The sequence below is a fragment of the Parus major genome, chromosome 26, assembly GCF_001522545.3.
Source record: "Parus major isolate Abel chromosome 26, Parus_major1.1, whole genome shotgun sequence".
Classification (NCBI taxonomy): Eukaryota; Metazoa; Chordata; class Aves; order Passeriformes; family Paridae; genus Parus; species Parus major.
Window position 1 is genome coordinate 6482758 of NC_031795.1, and position 24784 is coordinate 6507541.

Consider the following 24784-nt stretch of genomic DNA (forward strand, 5'->3'; position numbering starts at 1 on the left):
GGCACTACGGGGCTGTAAGTGAGCGCGGCGGGGCTGCGGGGCCGGACAGGCGGCGGGCTGTGCGCAGGCCTTGGCCTGGCTGGGGGCGGGGGGTGCAGGCCTGGGGGCGGTGCGAGGCCCGGCCGACAGGGCTCGGGTCTCGGTGTCCTTATCTCTCTCTGTAACTCCCTTACAGGAGGGTGCACCTGGGTGGCGGTCGGGCTCTGTTCCCAGGTAACAAGCGATAAGACAAGAAGACATAGTCTTAAGCTGTGCTAGGGGAGGTTCAGGTTCGACATCTAGAGGAATGTCTTCACAGAAGGGTTGATTAGACATTGGAAGAGCCTGCCTAGGGAGGTGGTGGAGTTCCAGTCTCTGGAGGTGTTCAAGGAACGACTGGACGTGGCACTTAGTGCCATGGTGTGATTGACAAGGTGGTATTTGGTCATAGGTTGGGCTCAGCGATCTTGGCGGTCTTTTCCAACCTAACGGATTCAGTGATTTTGTCTGCGGGATATTCGCACGGAGCCCGGAGCGTTGCGGGCAGAGCGACCCCGGCAGTGGTGCCTGGTTCACCCTGGCCGCGGCCGAGGCGAAGCGGCTGCAGCGGCGCCGAGGAGAGAAAGAGGGCCTGGCTCCGAAGGCTCCGTGTGCCGGGGTCCCAGGGCGTATTTTCACGCTTGTCTTGCCCTGCTCTGTGATGGTAACAAGTGAGAGGACGGTGGAGCACGGGCAGGTTGTAGTTAATAAGTTACTTATTAAAGCTAGTCAGTCCAGGATTTAAAGTTGTTTCAAGTTAGGCTTTAGGACATTGTCTTTTACTATTGTGCTTGGAAGTGTTCCTTCAAGCACCAGCCTCAGCTGTGTTGTGGTACTTCCTGTTGCTTCTTGTTCCCACTGCATCCCACTGCTGCTGTGCAACTCAGCAAAGCTCAGCCTCCCCTGCTGCTCCCTGTGGGCTGGGGGATCAGCCCACAGCTCAGGGGGGGATGTTCTGGGCTGTAGATGCACGTTTCTGTTGAGCTTCTCATCCACCGACATCCCCAAGTCCTTCCCAGAGCTGTGGGGAGCTTCCATTCTGTGTCTGTCCTCTGTTGTGGCTTTCAGGATTTGGGCACATGAAGCATGTGTGATGTTTTTTCTTTGCTAGGGCTACTTTAGCAGTTCTGAATCTAAATGAGCTATAATGTATACCAGCTGTTTAAAATCAATCAAAGCCTAATTTTTCTCACATGATCAGTCCCTGATGAGCTTTTCTCTATTAGCTCTGTGATACCATTTCAACTTGCAGTGAGGACTAAATATTCTTTTTCCTAACTCTCAGAATACTTGCAGGTGGTGTTTCCAGTGGGAGTATGTAGGTTGGCTGTATTTTCACTTTTTGTTTTTAATAAAGCCAGGAGAGCAGGACTTGGTTTTCATGATGGAAGTACTCGGACAACTAACTTCATTTTTCCTCTGAAGTTATAAATGTTTTGTGGCTGACCTGGTGGGTGATGAAAACTGTTGTGAAGTTAGGGAGTTAGGAAATATTGTTTTATATATCTGCCTCTTAACATTAATTTCTTTAGAGCAAGGAATGCCAGCCCTGTGTATAGGGGCAAAGGGGAGCACAATGCTGGTGGTCTCTGCCTCCAGCCCCATAGTAGTAAGTGTGTTTACATATCCTGGTAACCAGAGAGACAGTGAATAAAAGTAGTTCAGGTATCAGTTAATTAGTTCAGCAAGTTCTGTTCACAGTAGATTTTTTTGGGTGAGCTCAACTGGCTGCCTGCATTCTGCATCAACATGCCTATAGTGCCACAGTATGCTCAGCTTGGCCAAATTAAGATCATTTTTCATCATCCATAATCAATTTGGCATGTGTGTTCTGTTTTATTTACTTAAGAGATGAGTACCACGTAAGCTCAAAATGAATGTTGAGATGGTATTTTCTACAATACCAGATGAATCTCTAAAGTACAAATTTTGCATGTTTGCTCTTTATTCTGCACAGCTTGGGCCTCCCGTTTACAATGCAAAGGCTGCTTAAAGGATGGGTTCTTTGGTTTTGGCTTTTCCAGACCAAGGGAATTGCATCTGGTTCTCCAGGACAGCAGGAATCTTAGCTGTGTAATTGAATGATCTCTAAACAGGGAAAATCAGCTAATGTATTTCATTCTGTATTTTGTGATTCATTGGTCTGTTTGAAAAAGAAAAGCATCAGTAACAGAATGTAGATATAAATGTTAGAACCACTGTAAATATCAACTGTATCCAACTCCTTGAAAGAGGACTTAATTGTAATGAAAACTTTGTTGTAGTCCAGATCTGAGTAATAATAGAAAAATACTTTACTGTGCTTTCTAAATTAAAATCTTAATTTCTAACTCAGTAATTAGACAGTAGGGTTCTGGAGGGGATAGCTGGATGTTAGCACATCCTCATGACCCAGGCCCATGTCTGTCAGTGTTTAAGAGGAATTTGGACAGTGTCCTGAATAATTTTAACTTTTGGTCAGTCCTGATGTGGTCAGGCAGGTAGACTAGAAGGCTATTGTAGGTTCCCTACCTAGCTAAAGTATTTTATTGTATTATTCCTAAAAGCCTTAGAAAAGCCGAGTTTCAGCTTTCTTTGCGTATTTATCTTGCGTCCAAGATCTATGTCAGTGCCTGCTAGCTGTGCCTGACACACAGGTTGATCTGGCTCAGAACCCATGGCCTAGTTTTGCTCATCAGCGGAGTATCTTGAGGGGTGCGTTGTTACCTTCCACATCCATTGTCTCCTTCCTCCATCTGTTGCCCACCAGTTCCTTGGAAACAGCATGGCATAGTACTTCCCGCTCTGGTTAATCGCACTGCTCCAAGATCAGACTGCTCAGCACTGCCTGAGTGCCTGCATGTTTGAAAAATCCAGGAAAGTCTGCTGCTGGGATTTGGGATCGTATCTCCCTCCACCTGTCTATGCCAGGCTCCTGTGGATGCCCAGAGGCTGAGGCTGAGCTGGGTTCAGGGGAATCTGGGCAGCTGGAGAGTATCTGGAGCATTCTGCCCCCTGAGGTGGGAAGCCTGCTGAAGAGCAGCTGATACTTGGTTGGTTTTGTGTTTTTCCTAGTGTTTAGGGCTGGCTTAATTACCACTTGTACTGAGGAAGCAGAGCTGCAGAAGAGTTCTGCAACTGGCTGCAGTTGTTCTCTTCTCCAGGTTCTCTTGATTCTTTTTTTTTTTTAATTGTTTCCAAACCCACACTGCTCTATCTGTATAATTTGCATCTTGGTGTAATTAAAAGAATACATTAACAACTGCCTGACTTGCCAGGACACCCAGGATTTTAATAATTCATTGCTAGAACGGAATCTTTACGCTGAATGTGAGTGAAAGTTAACTATAGCTATACTGTAGTCTGTCAGTTGTCAGTCCATGTTGTCTCTTAGTAGGTTTTGTGCTTACAGATCAAAAATAGTCTGCCAGAGCTCAAGGAGTGTTTGGATAACGCTCTTAAGCACATGGTAGAATTTCAGGGTTGATCTGTTCTGGACCAGGAGTTGGACTTAATGATTTTTGTAGGATCAAGCTTGGCCCTCTGTGTTTGGAGTCAAGCACAGGCCCAAAGCTATTGCAGGAACAGAGGTCTAGGTGCTGTGGCTTGTCCAAATCTGGTTGTCAATGGGAATATTTTGAACTATACTCATTTACATTATAATATTAATTTTAATAGATAAATGTAGTTTTGGTTGCAAAGTGTGGTTTTGTCTCCTGCGTCAGCATAGCTGCTGCCTGCGTGGTAATCTTAAAACTAACTATAATAAATACATACAATGTTACTGCAACAATGATGAAAGAATGAGTGATACAGGACCATACCAGCGCAGTTCATAGGGAGGGGAACAGCTTTGCTGAAACTAGCTTGTTGTAGCTCTCTCCTTGACATCAGAATTGGAAATGGGGAGGGAAGCGTGGTGCCTTGATGCCAGACTAGAACAACTAGCTAGCATAGAATATCTTGAGCTAGAAGAGACTCACAAGAATCATTGAGTCCAACTCCTGGCCCTGCATAGGACACCCCAAGAACATTGTCCAAATGCTCCTTGAGCTCTGGCAGCCTTGGTGCCTTGACTGCTCCCCTGGGGAGCCTGTTCAGTGTCTGACCAGTCACTTTCCAGTCATCAACCAGTCACTGACCAGTCTTTTCCTGATATCCGACCTAATCCTCCTCTGACACAGCTCCAGCAGTTCCTTTGGGTCACTGCTCAGAGAGAGCAGAGATCAGAGCTGCCACTTGTGAGGAAGCTGCAGACCCTGGTGAGTCCTGACCTCTTCATATCCATGCTAAACAAGCTGCATGACCTCAGCTACTCCTTCTATGGCCCCTTTTGACCCTTCACCATCTTCATAGCTCAGAGACATCAGCCGTGGCCAGTTATTCCTGCACTCACCTACAGATTTCTGACTGTGGTGAGGGCACCAGTCTTATTCTGCAAGCATAGTGGCAGTGTCAGGTCTGTTCAGACACAACAACTCAGGCTTTTGGCATGAGCTTTGGGAGATTCACCTCTGTGCTGCACTTGTGCCAGCAAAATGTCACACAGGTGAGTTGGTTTCACCTTTTGGACTGGCATCTGCCTATCTGGTGTGGCTGGGACCATGTTTCTATATACACAAATGTGATTTTTTTGGTCCTTCTTTGACTCATGTCATGACTAGAGGCAGCCTGTGCTCAGAAATGGACCCATATGTTGCATTTATGCACCAAGTCTAAGGCAGAAGTAAAATAACTTTGTGAAGTTATAGCAATGGGAATAGCACCAACACCCAGTGTGAGCATTAAAGCTGGATTTAATGACTCTTGCCCATTGAAAGAGTCCAATTCCTGCATTTGATTCCTATAAGTAAGACCAACTGGTGCTAAAGCATCTGCCTGGAAGATTCCCAGCCTCAGCATTCTCTCCACTCCATCTTTTTTGGGAATTTTGTGCATGTTGTTCCTTTAAAATAAACCCACCTTGGCTGGTCAGCATCTTTGGAAAGCTGAGAAAATGGTGGCTCATGCTACACGAAGCAGTTCAATAACGGGTGTTTCGTAAGAAATTACTCTCATGTCCCTGCAAAGTTTGTTCTTCTTGCGGTGGACAAGTGTTGTTAATAAAGCTCTGGGTTAAAGCAAAAATTCTCTGGTCAGGTACAATCTTCCTATCAAGTAGCTTTAACAGAAGTTTTTTGATTCAAGCAGAGAAGTAGAACTGTTTAGACTTTAATTGTGAGTGACCACTAGAACATGCTCTTTAGTGAAGGAGCAGTTGTATAAAATACATAAATACAGTTTCAAACATGAGATTGCATCAAGCGTACATGTTTTGGGTTTGTTGAGATTTTTTTAAATTATTCTTCCAGGAGCTAAATAACCTTTTTTCCCCTGTTCTCTAGGGATTTAAGTCATAATAATTTATTATCATCCAACTGGAGCATTGATTTGTCTGTCCATACTCTCCAAGAAGTGTAAGTTGTTTTTTTATGAGGATAAAGTCTCAAGATATCCTATCTAATTCTAATTAGAATGTTTTATTGCATGTCAAGATACCTGCAGAAATAGTCAGTGCAAGTTAATTAAATTAATTTAATTAAAAGTGGATACTCCATGTTGACAGCATATTTCATGTATAAAACTGTTGTGTTGTGAGCAGAAATCTTTCCTGTGAAAGTCAGAAGACCAATATTTTTAAAGAGGATTGAGGTTATTGGCTATAGCTGCTTTTAAATGAAAGAGAAGTAATAATATCCATGAAAATGAGAAAAGCTAGCATATTTCACTGTTCAAATTTTTCAAATTATTAGTATTTAAGCTCTTGGGGAATCTTTTTTGTCAACTACTAAGTATTATTAATACAGTAAAATTGTTAAATGCATTGAGATGAATTATTTGTACTGTGTACAGAAGGATTTTTCTCCTCTTTGAAGTGTAAAAAAAATTTTTTGCCCTCTATTTAAGGAAAATGAATTACAATGAGCTAAGTGAAATTCCGTATTTTGGAGAAACAACTTCCAATATAACTCTTCTCTCATTGTAAGTAATAGCTCATCTGCCTTCTTCTTGTTTAACAAATTGAAGAGCCACATTAGAGTTCTGCTTTTGTAAGAAAGCATCTTTTTTCTTGAAATATTGCTCAAGTAAAGAGCATCAGGGGATATGTAAGCACTCTTTAAAGAAGTACAAATCAGTTAGACAATCAAGTCACCCTAAATTACCCGTAAAAAGCAGTCAACCAAGGCAGGCAGCTTTGAGGGGGTGGGATTCAGTCCAGGTATGATACTTCCCACAAGGACCAGCTCAGCTATAGGCTTCAGAATTTGAATCTGTTCATACGTCACGGTGGCAAATAGCTCTTGGATTTGCAGTATTGCTTTAGGAATTAACACTTTTGAAAGCATGTGGTGCATGCCCCATTCATGAAGCCCACTAGCATGTTGATATACAGAATCCTTTTACTGTTTAAGCTGTGCAACTGGAAGGATGAGATGTTGTAGTAATCATATTTATTGCTGATTTTTTCAGGGTGCACAATACCATTCCAGAAATAAATGCTGAGCAACTCCAGGTCTACCTTTCATTGGAAAATTTAGATCTTAGTTCTAATCTTATCTCAGAAATCAAAGCCTCTTCCTTTCCACGAATGCAACTGAAGTACCTGTAAGTATGAGTGATATACTGTCTCTGGGATTCCTGGCTCTACAATGATAATGTTGGAGACCTCATTTACTCTTAAATAAGTGTTTTAAAGTTGGCATCCTTACACAACTTTGAACTGGTAGCTGTGCTTAATGGAGCTACGGATATCCCTGAAATAAAATAGTTTTCATACCATTCTGTATTATATTTTCCCAAATAACATGCTGTTGTCAGAATGCAGGTACCTAAGCCATCAGGGACAGGGAATAATAATTTCTGCCCTGTTTGTGTAGATCACTGTGGACACTGTGTTAACCACTTAACATGGACTTATCTGAAACGTGGATGTGCAGTAAAAATTCTCACACTGATACCTTTGGGGAAAAGGATTTAGCTTGGTATCCCAGAATTCAGATTTCTCATGGGACTTCACAGGGGTCTGGGGTTCTGTTAATCAGTGGTTGCTCTGAGTTGCTTGTGCCATTGTGTTCATCAAATTCTCTATGTTCTAAAAGGCCTCTTTCCTTTTTCCTTCCTTAGGAATCTGAGTAACAACAGAATAACTACTCTAGAAGCAGGTTGCCTTGATAACTTATCTAGCTCACTAATGGTGATAAAACTGAACAGAAATAGGATTAGTATGATTCCACCAAAGATCTTCAGATTGCCTCATGTGCAGTTTCTGTAAGTAACAGCCTTGAAAACATCAAAACAGCATTTACAGCTGAGCTGTTAATCTCAGCATGTTCTTGACTTTCATACAGTGGTGCTTGTTGCAAGGTGTCTTAATATTTGAATGTCATCTTTATGGAAGGGAACTGAAAAGGAACCGGATTAAGATAGTGGAAAGTCTTACATTCCAAGGATTGGAATCCTTAAAATCCTTGAAGATGCAGCGCAATGGGATAAGCAGACTAATGGATGGAGCCTTCTTTGGCCTGGGTAATATCGAGGAATTGTGAGTATACCTGGTTGTGGAATTTTTTTAGCAAAAAGGAAATGGCCCTGGAGAGTTGTGTCCTGTATGGTTTCTCTTACATCATAGCTGTGCTGAGATATTGATGAAATCATAGGAAAAGAGTATTTTCCCATTATTTTTATGTCATGTCTGGTTACTTCAGAAGTGGAAAGATACACTTTGCCATTCCTAGAAGTGTTCAAGGCCAGGTAGAATAGGGCTGAATAGAGCAACCTGGTCTAGCAGAAGGTGTCCCTGCCCATGACAGGGAGTTGGAATTGGATGATCTTTGAGGTCCTTTCCAACACAAACCAGTCTTGTGATTCCATTATATTGGTCCTCTTTCCAGCTTCTTCCCACATGGTGATCAGGAATGTTTGCCTCTGTAGCTGCTTTTTGCTGGTTTTCATTTGCATAACATGGGGTTGTTCTTTCCTCTGTGACTTTGACAGTGTGAACACAAGGATGTATGATGCAATGTTAGCAAAATACTTATTTTTTAGAAGTTATTTTTGAGAATAGAGATTATAATTTTGTTTCTGCCACTGGATCCCTGAAGCTGGTGTTGAGTTACTCAGTTCTTCATATACTTTAGTTCATTTTTTTTTTTCATTTCAATGGGGTTGAAAGAACCATGCATTTTGTGTTGTTTATGGCTGAAAGTTAGTAAATCATTCTGAGATCCACAAGGTGAAATTTTTTAAGTAGATGTTTCATTGATTATCTATTTGGCAAATGTGTTTTCCTTCTAATTCATTAGAGAACTGGAACATAATAACTTAACAGAAGTAAACAAGGGCTGGCTGTATGGGCTGCGGACGTTGCAACAACTCTATGTTAGCCAGAATGCCATCACCAGGATCAGCCCAGATGCATGGGAATTCTGCCAAAGACTTGCTGAGCTGTAAGTCCTGGGCTGCTATTCATTGGGGATTTTTGGAATGTTGCAAATATTGATTGGCAAGAATGAGGACTTCTTTGGTAATTCAATTTTCTTGCTAGGCCTATGGTTATGATGTATTTTAATTATAAGTATTCTGTCAGAGAAATTAGAACACAATAGTTAATCAAGTCAGATAGTGTCTTAATAATTAGTCCCCCTGCTTGCCTTTAAAGTGTGTGTTGAATGTTTCCAGAGACTTGTCATACAATCAGCTCACTCGCCTCAAGGAATCTGCCTTTGTGGGACTTGGCTTTTTGGAGAAGCTAAACCTGGGGGACAATCACATTAATCACATTGCTGATGGTGTTTTTAGAGGTCTGACAAATCTTCAAACCTTGTAAGTACAGAAAACTTCAAACAGAAATCTCAGTTTAAAGCAATATTAATTTATGTGGAGCTTTTGGAAGTAGAGACAATGGATACTGCACTATGGAAGCCTGAGATCATGGTTGGTGCTGTCCTGCCTGCGGGTGTGGTAGGTCTGATAATCTCCTGGCTTACCAGGAAGACAGAATTCCAGCCCAGCTAAAACAAACCAACACTCAATATTAGAGGTGGTAAGAAACAGTGACTTGGTGATGTTGAGTGCTCAGATGTGTGTCCTGCCAGTTCTGAGAGGTGTGGGTACCTTGTGTATCCTACTGTGGAGCAAATAGCCTGGAGCTCTTTATTCTTAGAGGGCTTCCTTAGGTTTGGAACCTCAGAAACCAAGGACTGAACCCTTTTGTGTTGTAGAAGGCATGGTTTAGCCCATCTTGCTCATGTGCTGACCTGACATAACATAACAGTGGGTGTAGAGTTGCTTCTCGCTGTTGAAGGCGCAGCTTTGCACTTGCCAGCACCTTTTGTGGCAGATCATGGATATTTCTGAAAAGACCCAGTCCTGTCCCAAGTAGATCTGAACAGTTGTAATTATTGTAAACAACAGTACTTGAAAAAGGAGTCAAAATTTATAACTCCTCTGTCACTTCATTAAATAAATGCTTCAATAAGCAAACTCACCAGAGAGATTTATGCAAGCAGTCATATTCTGTTAACCTTAATGCAACCTTTTAATGGAATAATGAAACATAATTTCTTAGATTTAGAGTAGCATGAAAAAGAACAAGAGCAGATTAATTAGTAGGTTTTCCTGGGCTCTCAGGGGTGTCAACAGTGAGGGCCTGGCCCTTTGCTTTGGGACTGGAATGTGCAGGATGGAGAGCAGTGGTGATTAACAAGCCTCCAAGCATTAGTGCCCAGCCACGCATGAGGAGCCAGCTCCTCTCTCACACAATGAGGGGCTTTTCTTTTGGGCTGCTCACTTGTTTTGCTGAGTGGTCTGAGTAGTGGAGTGTAAAAATACTTTAAAAAACAAGAGATACTGTGTTTTAGTTCCATTGTTGGTTGTGTGCTGGTTGTTTGGTGCTACGGCTGGTGTACATACGTTCAGCTCCTGCCACTCTGCAGTGTAGGAGAATAAAGTGTAAAAGTGTACATTAACTGCAAGTTATGATTGCAGATGTATCTAAGGATAGCACTGAAGTTTTGAAGATTTATGTATTATCACATTATTTACTTCATAATACCGTGAGCAGTTTGGCATTTGTATTCTCCAGCATTCACAGTCTAACATTCTGAAGTAGACCTTGAGATAATTCAAGAAAGGTGTTTTAAATCACAAAAATTAGCAAATTGAAAATAAACTTGGCATAATATTCATATAATCATTATTAGCTCAGCTCCATGTTGGGTACCTTAGCTTGCATAATTTTCAAAGAGGTAAATATTTAATGTGAGCAAGTTTCAAGGCCATATTTGTTCAGACCTTGTGATGCATGAAATACTGAATTCTTTTCTTTTTGTCCTAAACTTGGAAGTGTATAAATACAAATTGTGGAAGTGACTTCTGTGTGTGGTTTTATCAAGACTTTTTTATTTCAAAGTAAGGAAAACAAGAAAATTGTGTGTTACCACTGATGGTATCCTGGAGGTTGGTCCTAGGCTCTTTCATGATGGTGTTCTACACAGTTTACAGTCTCACCTAATGGGAAAGTAGAGACTTCATTTTTCCCTCATTAGCACAGGGAAAGAGGTGTTTATATGAGTGATATATACAGTTGCCTGTATATGCAGCTAGTTTTGTGTCAGTTGACTCATTTGGAAGCGTCATCTAGCTGTTACATAGAATATCTGGTAAAACACAGGACAGACTATTTTTTATTAGCATGATTTCCTTTAAATACACTCCTCTCTGTGCATGGTGGTATCAAAGCAGATGCTCTGGGCTCAGTCCATGCCATTCAGGATAACAGTGCAACTGAATTTATTTCATCTTATCTCTGAAGACTATTTAATCCTCTCCAAACTGTATTGTTCTATTGCTTTTGCTGTTTGTACCTCTCTTCTCCATGAAGGCCTGAAGTGTTGTGCTGAGGTCAAACAGAAATCCCATTAGCTGATAACGAGATTTGTGAGCAGAATATCAACTTAATTTTGAAAATCCACCACAGTGTGCCTGGCAGGCCTACACTGTAACCTGGATGTAATCCCTTAATATGCTAATGCTGGTACAAGCCTGCTACTCGTGAAGATTAATGCTGCTTGTGCATTGGTTATTCTCTTTCATGAACCAACTTGCTTCAGGAGCCTCTCCCAGCTCCTGGCAAATAGTCCATCACATGAAAAGTGCTGGTCAGACCAGGGTTTTCCTTAAATGCCACATCTGCAGAATTTGTTTGTGGTGCTGACTGCAACACTTACCATGAGCAGTTTTCCCTTTTGCCCCTCTGAAGTGAGAAATTCATCTCCTGACAAGCTTAGTTTTGTAAAAGATTTGACACCTTCAAGGTAATGCTGTGCCAGAGCTCTGTATCTGGCTGTCTTCCCCAGCTCACCATTAGCCCTGGTCATGATGATGCTCCAAGGCTTCTTTCTAAGAAATGTCTTCTCCTGCAGGGACTTGCGGAACAATGAGATCTCCTGGGCCATAGAAGATGCAAATGAAGCTTTTGTGGGACTCACCAGGCTGGATAAATTGTATGTATTATAAATTAAGGGAACAATAGCACTTCCCAGGCATGCAGAGAGGGAGAGTGCAAAATTTTAAGTTATTGTAAATTAATGACACAAGGCAGAAATCCTTTCTCACGGTGTTTCCACTTATGTGCCACAAGCTCTTGATGTAGTCCTGGGTTCCTTGTTCAGGTGCATTGGATCCATGTAGCACTGCATTTCCTTACAGCACCAATTTGATTAGGATTGAAGGATTAAGCATAAGTATTTGACTTCATTTATTATTGAGTACCTCACTGACCTCTGTGTGATGACTGTCGCTTTTTGTGCTTCTTTGGTTTGGGTAAAAGTTAATATTTATCAAAAAACAGCCCCAAAATGAAAAGTATTTTTGAAGAAATTCAAAACACTATTGCATTAACAAGCGTCTTAGTACTTAGACTGTGCACTTTTCATCCAGTGCTACCTGCTTTGTAGGAAGCTCCATCCTGTGTAGTTACAAACATTGCTTACAACAAATAGCCTGGTGTGAGGGCGCAGTCCAGGAAGTTGTGTGGTGGTGTCAGGTTGGTATTAGAAAGTTATTGCTTCACTCCCAAGTCCTACTTATTGCTGTTTCATCCTCCTAACTTAAATTATCTTCTGACACAGTTCTAGCCCAGATCTCTTTAAGTTGAAGGTACAAATGGAGCCCTGTTCTTGGGAAAATTAGTTGAGCCTTTAATCTAAAAAAAATAGTATTTAGTCCTTTATCTCAGCTAGAATTAGAAAAAAAATGTAGTTAAACATCATAGGGAGCTTATTTTGGGTCTTATTTGTGGACTCATATTAACATTCAGACTGGTTTCTGGACCTTTATTTTCAGAATCTTGCAAGGAAACCAAATTAAGACAATTACCAAAAAAGCATTCTCTGGTCTTGAAGGACTTGAATATCTGTAAGTATTTGAATTTGTAGAACTCCTCAGTATTTGTCAATTTCAGTCTTGTGTTCTCTGTGGGATTTTCAAGAATTTGACTGAAGGCAGCATATGAAATCACGCTGACTCATTGTTGTGCGCTTTCCTTAACTTACAGAGATTTAAGCAACAATGCAATAATGTCCATCCAAGAAAATGCCTTTGCCCAGGCTCAGCTGAAGGAGCTGTAAGTTCATTACAATTATTTAGAGATTCTTTACAAGCCCTACCTTGGAAAGAATTCTTCAGCTATTGTAGGGTTGTTTGAAGTTGTCTGAAGTGTGTCTGCTTTCATTGTGAACTATTTGCAGCAATGCCGGTAAATTACAGACTCAAAGACGGTAGCAGAATATTTAGATTTAAGGTTTGATAAAATCTTCACCTGCATTTCCTTAGTTGCAATTAGTAGGAATTAACCTTTTCCTGCTATACTGAACCATTAAGCTTTTCCTGTCCTGTGATTTTGCAGCAAGCTCAGCACTGGATATAGACAGTGAACAAAACAATTCATTAGGAATCTCTCAGGGGGATTAGCAAACCCTATGTTTTTTCTTCCTGTTTTGGGGGGCTAGGGAAAGGCTTTAAAATTCACAGCTAGACAAGATTTTGTATGTGCTCAGAAGATGTTTAAGCTGGTAGGGTATCTTGTGGTCTTCAGACATCTGAAGTAATATAATGTGAAGTGACCTTCACACCCAAGACTAATCCTACTGTAATGCAGTCCTTTCTGTGAGATTAAAGTCTCTGACTGTTGTAATCTGGTCTAAAACTGTTACTCCATTAGTTAACTTTGGCCAGATGAACTTAGTCTGCAAGATCTGCCACTGTGAGGAGACAATTTCAGGTGTTAAAGACTTTTGTTGCCTTCTCTGATGTATTTTAAAGGTGATGAGTCCTTGATATGTACAGGCAAAAAGCAGGATGGAATCCTGGCTTATTTGGTGCCTCTTTTCTCCCATGACTGGCTTCATCTTAGGGCAGATCACTTCTTGTTAAATGCTGGACTGTCTCAAGTCAGTCATACTCATACTTGGAGCCCTCCAGTGTCTTGAAGTCAGTTCAGAAGTGGCATCTGACACTCTAGGGAATGAGTAGTAATACCTAAGAAACTTTAAAAGCAGGCGGTAGGAAAGAAGAGACACATCATTTTTTCCTGTTGATAGGTTTTCTGTGGAGCAGAGAAAACAAGCTGCAGTTGATACCTGTATGAAACAAATCACTTTTGGCCTTAAATATTTATCAACTGGCATTAAGAATTGAAGCTTCAGCTCATTTCATAATGGCAGTTGTGTTCAGTTTGAGACATGGAGCTGCTCTGCAATGTTATGTTCCTTTTAATTGCTTTAAAGAGGGATAATTGTGAAGATGATTGTGAAGACAGGCTTAGTGGTTTTGGGATTGTTTTTTTAGAAGCTGAAACTTTGAGTTTATATTCTCGGGTTAAAATGAAATGCAAGGTTTTAATGCTGACATATAGGGACTGATTCTAGCATAAATAAGTAAGATTTTATAATAAATACCCATATGTATAAAAAGTGTAAATACGGTGTTTCGCTATGTGTATGCTTTAAGTTGCTTTGTTGCGTCAAATCACACGTATGTGTGTGAAATAAACTTCACTCACCCTTTTGTTTTGCCCTGTTTCTGCAGAGTGCTGAACACAAGCAGTTTGCTTTGTGACTGCCAGTTGAAATGGCTGCCCCAGTGGCTCAGTGAGAGCCATTTGCTGCAGGCTGTCAGTGTCAGCTGCGCTCACCCTGAGTGGTTGGCAGGACAAAGCCTTCTCAGTGTGGACCCTGATGACTTTGTTTGTGGTTGGTATTTTTAGTGACTTTTTATTCAAAAGCACAAGTCTTGTAGCTGAAATCAAGCTGTAGTGCTGAGGAGGTACTTGGTCCTGGCCATGGTGCTCATGTGGGCCCATGTACGTCACTGAGTCTGCTGTAAGTCTGGGGCTTAATTCTGCATCTCATCGTTCTGTTTTGTGGTTTTTGAGCACTGAAATTAACCCAGGGTGTAGTGCTGTTGGGCATGTTTTTTTATTTAGCTTACTAGTAAAAATGGATTCTGCTACCATTCTCCCTGCTTTTGACTGCCTTTGGCTTTGTAAGGTCTGTTTGACACTTTCTTCCTGGTTCTTGCCCATACTAGCAGAATATCATAGAATCATAAAATAATTTGGGTTAGAAGGGACCTTAAAGGTCATCCAGTTCCACCCACTGCCATAGCCAGGGACACCTTCCACGAGAACAGGTTGCTCCAAGCCCTGGCCAACCTGGCCATGAGCTCTTCCAGGAATGGGGCAGCCACAGCTTCTCTGGGCAAAAATTAGAGTAGTTCAGGCTCTGGCACATTTTCTGGTGCTCCCTATCTGTGATGTTTATGGTGTTCTCAAACTCTTTGCCCAGAGTCTGGGTGAAGTCTGTGGCAGGCCTGGAATTAGTCTGATGTTTCCTTTTCCTGGTGAGCAGTCTTATAACAGTTATTTGAGTATATGCAATTCTTTCATTGCTTTGGTGGCAAAGACTAAAATAATAATCATGCAGGTGCACATACCCATTTCTCCACTCCAGCACCACCACAGTGGCATCTGACAGAGCTCTGCATGTGACTATGAGAGTGTCTTTGCTGAAATAATGGATATGGAAATCAGTTTCATTGAGTGGGATGAGACAGTGAACTGCCAGCTTGTTATGCTTTGTGCTTGTAGAACTTCAAGGCTCTTCAGGATATTTAAACTATCTGAAAGTCTCAGTCCTTCATAAAATGGCCTGGCTCTTCAGCTAAGCAGGGTTTTCGAGTGTGATCTTAACATAGGAATGAATTATCAGATAGTGGGACAAAAGGCAGGGCTGCTCAGCACTACACTTCCACACTGATTGTTTTCAATGCTGATTCTTCTGCCTCCTTCACAGTTTGATTTCCAGCTCAAAACAGCTGAATTTGTGCACCTCAAGCAGGACATCTGTTCTCAAAGTTTCAGTTTTGCTTACGTTGTCTTTTGAGTGACTTTTCTTGCAATATTAATTCAAGTTTAAGAGGAAAGTAGCTAATGTTGGTGCTTTACTTTTCAGATAATTTCCCTAAACCGCAGATCAGAGTCCACCCAGAGACCACAGTGGCCTTGCGAGGCACAAATGTGACCCTGATGTGCGCTGCTGTGAGCAGTAGTGACTCACCCATGGCCACGGCCTGGCGCAAAGACAGCGAGGTCCTCTATGATGCAGAGGTGGAGAATTTTGCCAGGTACCGGCAGCAAAGTGGGGAGGTGCTGGAATACACCACTGTCCTGCACCTCTTCAATGTGAATTTCACTGATGAAGGGAAGTACCAGTGCATTGTCACCAACCACTTTGGCTCCAATTATTCCAACAAAGCCAAGCTGACTGTTAATGGTAAGTGATAATGGTAAAAAAGGAGAAACACTCTGAACCTGAAATTTCATTTAAGTAGCTACAAATCTATATTTCACTAAAGCTGGTCCAAAATAGTCCTGCAAATATCAGTGGGATTTAGAAGTATCACACATCATTTTATAAAGCTGGAAAGAAGAGATTATTTTTTGTGGTTGAAAAGCTTCTGTTCACTTTTTGAAAGTGGCAGTTATCTCCTGGGCTTTATTAGAACACAATTAGTTGTTCATCTAGTTAATTTGAGGTAGAATTCTTTCAACTAATAGTTCCCTCTACTGTCTTGTCAGAACTCAGCACCTTTCCCACATGTTTGTAAAACTGGGGAAGGCTCATCTGAAAATAAGTGGCAGGAACTCTGAAAAGTCAAAATAGAAGTCTTTTTATTATTTATAGCCATCATGAGTCTGTTTATTTTGAGGGAAGGGGAGGTAAGAAGACAATGTTCACATCAGTCAGTAGACCACCGATCCCCACAGCTCCTCAGAGCAGAGGTGAGGAGATGGAAGATTACCTTCCATGTTAGCAGGGAAGAAAAATGTGCCAAAGACTTTTCCCTGGATTCTTCCCATGAGAAATCACCTTCACATCATCTTAGAGGAACTTAATGGCTTTAAACTGAAATAGAGTAGGTTTGCATGAAGAATTTTCTCCAAGTGAGGGTGGCAAAGCCATGGCACAGATTGCCCAGAGAAGCTGTGGCTGCTCCATCCGTGCAAGCATTCCATGGCCAGGCTGGACAGTGCTTGGGGCAACCTGGGAGAGTGGGAGGTGTCCTTGCCCTTGGGCATGGATTGTCTTAAGGGTCCCTTTCAACCAGAAGCATTCCGTGATTCTATGAACACTGTTGATACTGTATTTACATTTTGGGAGAAAGGCTCTTAGAAATAACCACTGGAAATCCGTGCAGTTCTTCAGAAGAATCTGTTCCTCTCTGTTACAGAGTGTTTCAGATATGTTTTCAAATTTCTTTCTGCTGTGGAGCTTTTGCTGCATTTTACCTGACACTGAAAATGCTGATTCAATGTCCCCTTTGATCCAGAGCTCCCTTCTTTCCTGAAAACTCCCATGGATCTCACTATCCGCACTGGGGCAATGGCCCGTCTGGAGTGTGCTGCCGAGGGCCACCCCCCACCACAGATCTCCTGGCAGAAAGATGGTGGGACAGACTTCCCTGCTGCGAGAGAGAGGAGGATGCACGTCATGCCAGAGGACGATGTGTTCTTCATTGCAAACGTGAAGATGGAAGACATGGGGATCTACAGCTGCATGGCCCAGAACATCGCAGGGGGACTTTCAGCCAATGCTACCCTGACTGTGCTGGGTAAGTGTGACTGGCCTGTGCTGGCAGATGGATCCCTGCACATCTGCAGTGGAAGTGTAGCTTAGCTATAAGTAACAAGTTGAAATGGTGGAGAATGAAGTTAAAATATGAAGAGCAGCACTTGGTGTGATGTTTACACAGTGAAGCTTTAGAAGCTGAGTTGCAGAGCTACTCAGTGGAATTGGAGTTAGTGTGATCTTTGCAGGGAGCTGAGGGGCATATCTTAGTCCAGCAGTGTAGATTAGGCAAGTAATTTGTGTTGCCTTAGAGCAAATTTTGTCACAGGTAACAAACTTGCCACAAAGAAGACCAGTGGGATCTTGGGATGCATGAGAAAGAGCGTTGCCAGCAGGTCAGGAAGGTGATCCTGCCCCTCTGCTCAGCCCTAGTGAGGCACATCTGGAGTGCTGTGTCCAGTTCTGGGCTCCTCAGGACAAGGGGGATGCAGAGTTCCTGGAGCAAGTCCAGCAGAAGCTACAGAGATGATGAAGTGACTGGAACATCATTCTTACAAGGAAATGGTGAATCTTAGAGGCCTTTTCCAACCTAAATGATTTCATGATTCTGTGAAAAGCTGAGAGAACTGGGCTTGTTCAACCTTGAGAAAGAACAGCTGGGAGGGGCCCTCATCAATGTGTGTCCATGTCTGCAGGGAGGGGTCAGAGGATGCACCTGGCTGTGCTTGGTGGTGCTCAGCAATGGGACAAGAGGCCACGGGCAGAAACAGATGCACACACAGCAAGTTCTGCATGAATATGAGGAAGAACTTCTTTACTGTGTGGGAACAGGCTGTCCAGAGAGGAAGGTGTTGAGTCTCCCTCACTGGAGATGTTCCAGAGCCATTGGAATGCAATCCTGTCCCATATACTCAGGGATGACCCTGCTTGAGCAGGGGGGTAGGACCAGATGATCCACTATGGTCCCTTCCAAGCTGACCCATCCTGTGAACTATGCTGAGTAATAATGGAAGGTCAGTTCCTTCCAGAGTGCAGCATTTTTTGGAGACACTGACTTTTAACATTATGGCAAAATTTAGAATTGGACTGGCACAGGTTTTCAAAAGCAACTGCAGCTGCCCCATCCCTGGAAGTGCTTGAGGCACTTGGATGGGGCTTGGAGCAACTTGGTCTAGTGGAGGGTCTATGGCAAGGGACAGGACAGGATGATCTTTAAGGTCCCTTCCAACCCAAACCATTATAGGATTCCATGATTCTCTAAAGTTATCTTACAATTTCACTTCTTGTCCCAGAAACTCCTTCCTTCATGAGGCCCCTGGAAGACAGGACAGTGACCCGAGGTGAAACTGCTGTCCTGCAGTGCATAGCTGGTGGCAGTCCTGCCCCTCGCCTCAACTGGACCAAGGACGATGGTCCCTTGACAGTCACCGAGCGGCATTTCTTCGCTGCAGCAAATCAGCTCCTCATCATAGTGGATGCAGGACTGGAGGATGCTGGGAAGTACACGTGCATCATGTCCAACACACTGGGCACTGAGCGTGGCCATATTTATCTAAATGTCCTGGCTTCCCCCAACTGTGATTCTTCTCAGAGTGCCATTGTCAATGAGGAGGACGGCTGGACAACAGTCGGGATCGTGATTATCGTTGTCGTGTGTTGTGTGGTGGGAACGTCCTTGGTGTGGGTTATTGTCATCTACCACATGAGGAGGAAGAACGAAGATTACAGCATCACTAACACAGGTTAAGTATAAAATCAACAGTCTCTGGTCCTGTTATTAATCCAAAACACCTGAAATTTCTGGATTCATTACAAATGGATAAGATTAATGAACTGAAGATTTCCTTCTAAAATCCCTTCAGGGATTTGTTCAAATTCCTCCATTTCAGAGGTTCTTTTAAATACTAGAAGTGTGCTAATTCTATTCCTTATACACTAGTTTGCCCTACATTGAGGGAAAACGGTAAAGTTTGGGAAGTAAATATTAGAATAAACTTAAAATGTTTTCAGGGCCTGGAATAATAGGTGTAAATTTTCTTTCTGGCCATGTCAGCTTTGAACTGGACATCTGGATTTGTAATTACTGAGGCAGAAAAAAGATACCTACATGGGAGTTGAAATTCTGGATATTCATGTTAATGTGGGGAATAGTGCTGGTAATACTTTGAAATCTTCACACTGTTTACTGTTGCCAATGTTAATTTTGCCTTGCAGAGGAGATGAACCTACCTGCTGACATTCCCAGCTACCTGTCCTCCCAAGGGACACTGTCTGAGCCTCAGGAAGGCTACAGTAACTTGGAGGCAGGGAGCCATCAGCAGCTGATGCCTCCAGCTGGCAGCTACATGCACAAAGGCACAGATGGTAAGCAAAGTCCTCAGGTATGTTGCCAGTGCCTCAGCAAGATGCCAATGCACAGTCTCATCCTCACAGCTTAAGTGTCAAGGTAGATCTTTATCCTGTTTCTTTCCTTTGGCATCTCAAGAGCCCAGGCAGAAGAGGTGGAAATAGATTTTTTTTTTTGGAAGATGACTAGCTTTGCCTCTTATCATTGGTATAAAATTCCTGTCTGTGCCAGACATCCTTGTTGGCTTGTTACAGTCATAATAACTAAGGGGTTTGCACTATTTCCCCACCTTTTTTGGACAATTTTCTGGATGTTTGTGTCATTGAGCTTACAGAGATGCTCTCTTTGCCATCAAAATGCCGGGGACTCATCACTGTTATATAGGCTGGCTTGAAAATTAATCCTCAGTGTAAGTTTCTCACACTTGTCCATGATCTCTCCAGCCCAGTCCCACTGCACTAGAGTCTGTATCAGGATGGAGATGAGAAGCAGCTCCTCTAAGTGACCAGATCATCAGCTCTGATGTGTGTGGGCATGCAGGGGCGAGTCAGGTCTGAGATGGATATGGGCAGGTATCCTGGTTTAATCTCAAGGCTGTTTCACCCTGGTGGCCAAGCTGGCTGGACCTGCATGGAACTTTTTTGCCCATGAAATAGGGGAATATGTCTATGGTTCCCCATGTCAGCTTCAGAAGGGTACTGCAGTGGTGAATTTGGATGGGAGGAATCTGGGGGGTTTCTCATGTTAGCTCTCAAGCCAAGTACTCTGTTACTCCCTTAACTGTAAAAAGGCCCTTCACTTTGTGTTGCTGTAATAAATGATCATACCAGGACATAAAGCCTGTGGAAATCTGACATCCTCATTCTTTTTGAGAGCATTTTATTTTTCCATTGTGTTCATCAGGTGGTGCAGCACCGTTAGTGATCTGCTCAGATTGTTATGACAATGCTAACATCTACTCCCGCACCCGAGAGTACTGTCCCTATGCCTTCATCACCGAGGAGGACCCCCTGGATCAAGCACTCCCAAATCTCATGGTGCAGATGCCCAAGGAAACATACACAGTGTGCACCCAGAATGAAACCAGTGCTCTGGGTAGTCTCTTAGCAGACAGAGATGTGCCTGTCTTCTGTACCAACCGTGACAAAAAATGTGATAAGAAAATATATTCGCAGCAGATTATTGGTGAGTGTCCACTTTTGTTTTTGTTGCTTTGTATTCCCTGATAACTTTGGCTTTTGTTATGCTGCCCTTCGCTGTTGACATACAGCTAATCAATCCTTCAAGTGCCAGTAGTTTGTGGAACAACTCACATTTATTAACCACTTGTTCTCCAAATGTCCATGTTGCATCAGCAAACAACAGCTTGCATCCAGTACCTGAGATTGAAGAGGGTGATGTTAAAAAGATGGAATTTCTTAATTTGCAGGTTTAAGTTTGTGGAAAGTGAGCCTTTGCTTATACTTCAAGGATGTTTATTAAGAAAAAGTTGGAACTTCACATAAGAAATTCAAATAGCCTTTCTGTTTGAGCTGGCCTGAAGTTCAAAGAACTCCCTAAACTGGTTGTTTTTCTGTTGACTTTCTTCCAGATCACCTTTTTAAAAATTCACACTGAAGCTCTGTGTGTTCCTGGTTACTGTAAGAGATTGCTGGAAATGGAGAGCATCTAGTAAAATATACTCTTAAAACCAGAGAAAATCAACTCAGAACCATTGTAATTGCTGAGTCACAGAGCTCAAATCTATTTTCAGTCTGAGTGTGATTGATCTTTGCTCTTTGTGAGCCATGACACAGCACCTGAGGGAACAGCTGGAGCTGTGTCAGGGGTGGTTGGGATTTGGTATCATGAAAAGATTCTTCCTCCAGTGGGTGGTCAGGCACTGAACAGGCTCCCCAGGGAATGGTCATGACCCTAAGGCTGCCAGAGGTCAAAGGGTTTTTAGACAATGCTCTCAGACACAGGGTGGAATTTGTTGGAGTGTCTGTGCAGCACCAGGAGGTGGACTCGATGATTGTTGAGGGTCCCTTCCAACTTAGGATATTCCTTGATTCTATGAACTTGCTCCTGTTCATCGTCTAATTTTTCTCCCTCAGAGCCCTTCCAGGTTCCTCTGTGGGGAGGCAGCAAAGACCTGGCTTGCTCTCACCCGCAATTCCTGCACCACCCATTGGCCCACGAGCCCCCACAGCCACTCCGGAACGACGGTATCGCCAACGGTGACCGGGCCCAGGCATCACCCACACCCTGCCACCAGCTACGGGAGGAGAATTTTGATTTTAGCAGGACACAGAACATTCATGACCACAGTGAAACCACATTAAATGCTCACAAAGCCTTGTAAGCAAATCCAGATTGACTGATTATTTACTACCTCAGGACTAACCCCAAAGCCAAAGATGCTCATGTATGTGTCTGCAACAGTCAGACTCTCTTGGAGGAGGTGGCACATGCCCTTTTTTCTGCAATTTCTCCATTGGAAAATGGGAATGTGCACCAGAGAACACGTGGATAATTAGTGCCATCTACAAAAATAGCTTTAAAACACGGATTGTGTGGTGCTGGAAGCAGCCTTTGTGGTGTGCATGCTTTGGAAAGCTCTCAAGAACACGTGTAGCTATTTCACAGTGCTTCGTCTGCTTGGAAACAAACCATCAGGGCCTCCTCATGGAATTCCCACGGAACTGTAAGCATAAAACTCTTGGCCAGCTTTTCCTTCCTTAGACTGTTGGCAGGTCTCTGTGGCCAGTCTAAATTTAGGGCTTGTTTTCTTCTATGAATAATAGGCTCTAGTTGTAAATAAATTCATGTTTATAAATATTTTGTATACATTAAGCGTATAAATGTGTTGGCTGTAATGTAAATTATTTTTCATTATGCCAAAGTATGTATCATACTGTTAGTCTTGACAGCCGCATATCAAGCCATATGGGGGGCCTAGGGGGACCAAAAGCTTGTTTGTGAGGGAATAGAGCTGTCTTCATTTTGAAAAGAAGTGCATTTACTTATAGATATGTGGTAGAATTTTGTGATATTGATGAATTTCATTGTTACCTACAACTGTGTACCTGGCTGACCTGGCTGCAAGCTGATCCATTTCATGATATTAGCAGAATTTCAAGGTTTATCTAAGCTTTTATCTATAAAAAACCCCTTCGTATTGTGTCTGTTGAGAGGGTCTCCATATGTTTCCTAGCTGACAGTTAAGTGAACTTTTTAAAAGAATGTGGTGATGAAAAGCGTGAGGTAAAATGAGAGAGCACTTGATAAATACTTCTTCTGCATAGCCAAAGGCATATGGAGTTTAAAACACTGGTCCTTTTCTGTTGTAAAATACCAGGTTTAAATTGTTGAACTAATTGTTCCTTTAAACCTTAATGTGGTCAAAATGTTTAAATATTTGACGGGTGAGAAATGATACAATGCAGGGAACCCCTCGCTATGGAAAAATCTTGCTGAGACAGAGGAAGCTCAGACTTGATAGTTCCAGTGAGACGTGCCTGACAAAATGAGGAAGAACAATGACATATAAAGACTTCCTGAAAAGTTCCTCTTTTGGAAAATGCTCTTTTTTGTAGAAGGTGTTAAAAGACTCTTCTGGAATGGGTTTTCAGCAGGTACATTGTGCACTATGGTCATGCCTTTAGTGTGAGGTGCTTCCTTCCTGGTCACTGCTGCCTGCTCTGGAGCTGTAGGATTTGTACCAAAATAAAACCATCTGTGTGATATTTTTAGAAAGACAGAAAATGTTTTGGCCCAGCTCAGTTCTAGGTATGTGAGAATTCCCATTAATCCATTCCTGGACTGAAGGGTTTCTGACTTAATTGTCAGGTCTGGTCGTGAATCACAGCTGAACTTAGACACTGTGGTGAAGGATTCTGAGTAAATGAGTGGGGAAACACTGGAATAATGATGTTTTTCCCGTGGCTCTTTGGACAGGAATAATAGTCAAATCTTTGCAAATGAGTAAATATTTTCAAGGGCTCTTCCCATGCTCTCAAAGCCAGCATGGCTGCTTTGGTAGCCAGCAGCTTAGTGGGAAGGAGATCAAATTGTCCTTGGCCTTTGGGTAAAATAGAGAGAAACATAGGTGTGTAAATTTTTGCATTCTGACAGGTGAAATGTTTAAAAAAAAAAAAAAGAGAATCTTAAGTTCATTTCTTTCTGATTTTATTTCCTCCAGACTTTTCCTTCCCATACAGCATTTAAGGCACAGTGCTTATTCTGAATCCAAAGTGATCCCTGCTGCAGGGACCCAGCACTGTCAGTTTAAATCCAGATGAAAAAGGTCATGCCATGAAACTACTGCAGCAGCAGCAAAGCCTTATCCTTTTGGGCTGCTCTCTCAGCCAGTCACTCAAGCTACTGGGACAGGTCGCTGCTGGCACGTGTGATTCCCGGGAGTGGGAAAACAGCATTCCTGCTGCTGCTGCTCTCTCATCACCATTTGGCAAATTCTGGTTCCTATATCTTTGATTCCTCTCTCTCTCTCTGTAGGAGCTAAACTTACACAGATCTGTCATGGTGTGCAGCTGGCATTGTGTTCAGACGCTGGGAGTACTTGGGGTGCAACTCCCTGGAGCAAGGGAATTCCCTTTAGGTAGATGAGAGCTGCTTGGCCCAGACCAGAGCTTTGGAATCACTGCTGTCTGCACCAGGACTGTGCTGGCTGTCAGAGAGTGCAGCTAAAGCTGCTCTGATTTCTGTGAGAGAGTAGCCTATAAAAGCTGAATCCTGAATTAAGACATTTACATCCTGCCATGAGCATTTAAACTCCATAAGCTGGTTGTAAATAGCGGATGCTTGTAAGAAGGTGCCACTTTGCTGCACTGTGGAAAAACTTATTTGGTAGACTTGGAGGAGAAAATCATGTGCATCTTCTTTCTCCTTTGCAGAGGGGATAGAGTGGCCTTTCTTTTTTCAGTAAAAACAAGCAATTGCCCCAGTCAGTGCCAAAGCACTACCAGTACAGGAACTGAGGGGTCAGAAGCAGCAAGAGCAAAGCTGCTTCTGTTCCCTCTTGCTATTTCTATTGTCTATTTATATTTTTTTCACATCAGAATGTATATTTTGTATAGCATATGTAATATATGTTTGTCCATTGTAACATATGTCCAAACAATAAAATGCTGTATACATTGAGCATTCAGTGTAACTCTGTTAGTTTGCAAATCAAATAATTATATTTTGTCCTATGATATTTAATTTTCATAGGGAAAAAATAAATTTTGCCAACTGGACATGGTCCTGGGACTCTGTGATTTTGACAAGG

The 24784-nt window shown here is 42.5% G+C and overlaps 1 protein-coding gene across 3 annotated transcripts; it reads left to right on the forward strand.

Annotated features, from left to right (window-relative positions):
* The first annotated feature begins 6 nt into the window (after positions 1-6).
* Positions 7-24752, forward strand: LRIG2 (leucine rich repeats and immunoglobulin like domains 2). Of its 3 annotated transcripts, XM_033519878.1 has the most exons (19): positions 148-4259; positions 4354-4546; positions 5382-5453; positions 5944-6018; positions 6508-6642; positions 7162-7305; positions 7436-7579; positions 8340-8483; positions 8716-8859; positions 11460-11540; positions 12382-12453; positions 12593-12661; positions 14125-14288; positions 15549-15869; positions 16927-17208; positions 18458-18907; positions 19380-19529; positions 20416-20697; positions 21609-24752. In XM_033519878.1, exons 2-19 carry the CDS (start codon positions 4536-4538, stop codon positions 21854-21856), a joined length of 2988 nt encoding a protein of 995 aa, XP_033375769.1. In that variant the 5' UTR covers positions 148-4259; positions 4354-4535; the 3' UTR covers positions 21857-24752. The 3 variants fall into 3 exon arrangements, with proteins under 3 accessions (XP_015506249.1, XP_033375769.1, XP_015506248.1); XM_015650763.1 differs by lacking the exons at positions 148-4259; positions 4354-4546 and adding an exon at positions 7-14; XM_015650762.3 differs by having other exon boundaries at positions 148-4546.
* Positions 24753-24784: the final 32 nt, after the last annotated feature.

Bases quoted from the DNA above. Each gene is read 5' to 3' on its own strand.
- LRIG2 (XM_015650762.3), top strand. The intron at 8,484-8,715 runs GTAAGTCCTGGG...GAATGTTTCCAG, and splicing joins TGCCAAAGACTTGCTGAGCT to AGACTTGTCATACAATCAGC. The intron at 18,908-19,379 runs GTTAAGTATAAA...TTTGCCTTGCAG, and splicing joins TTACAGCATCACTAACACAG to AGGAGATGAACCTACCTGCT.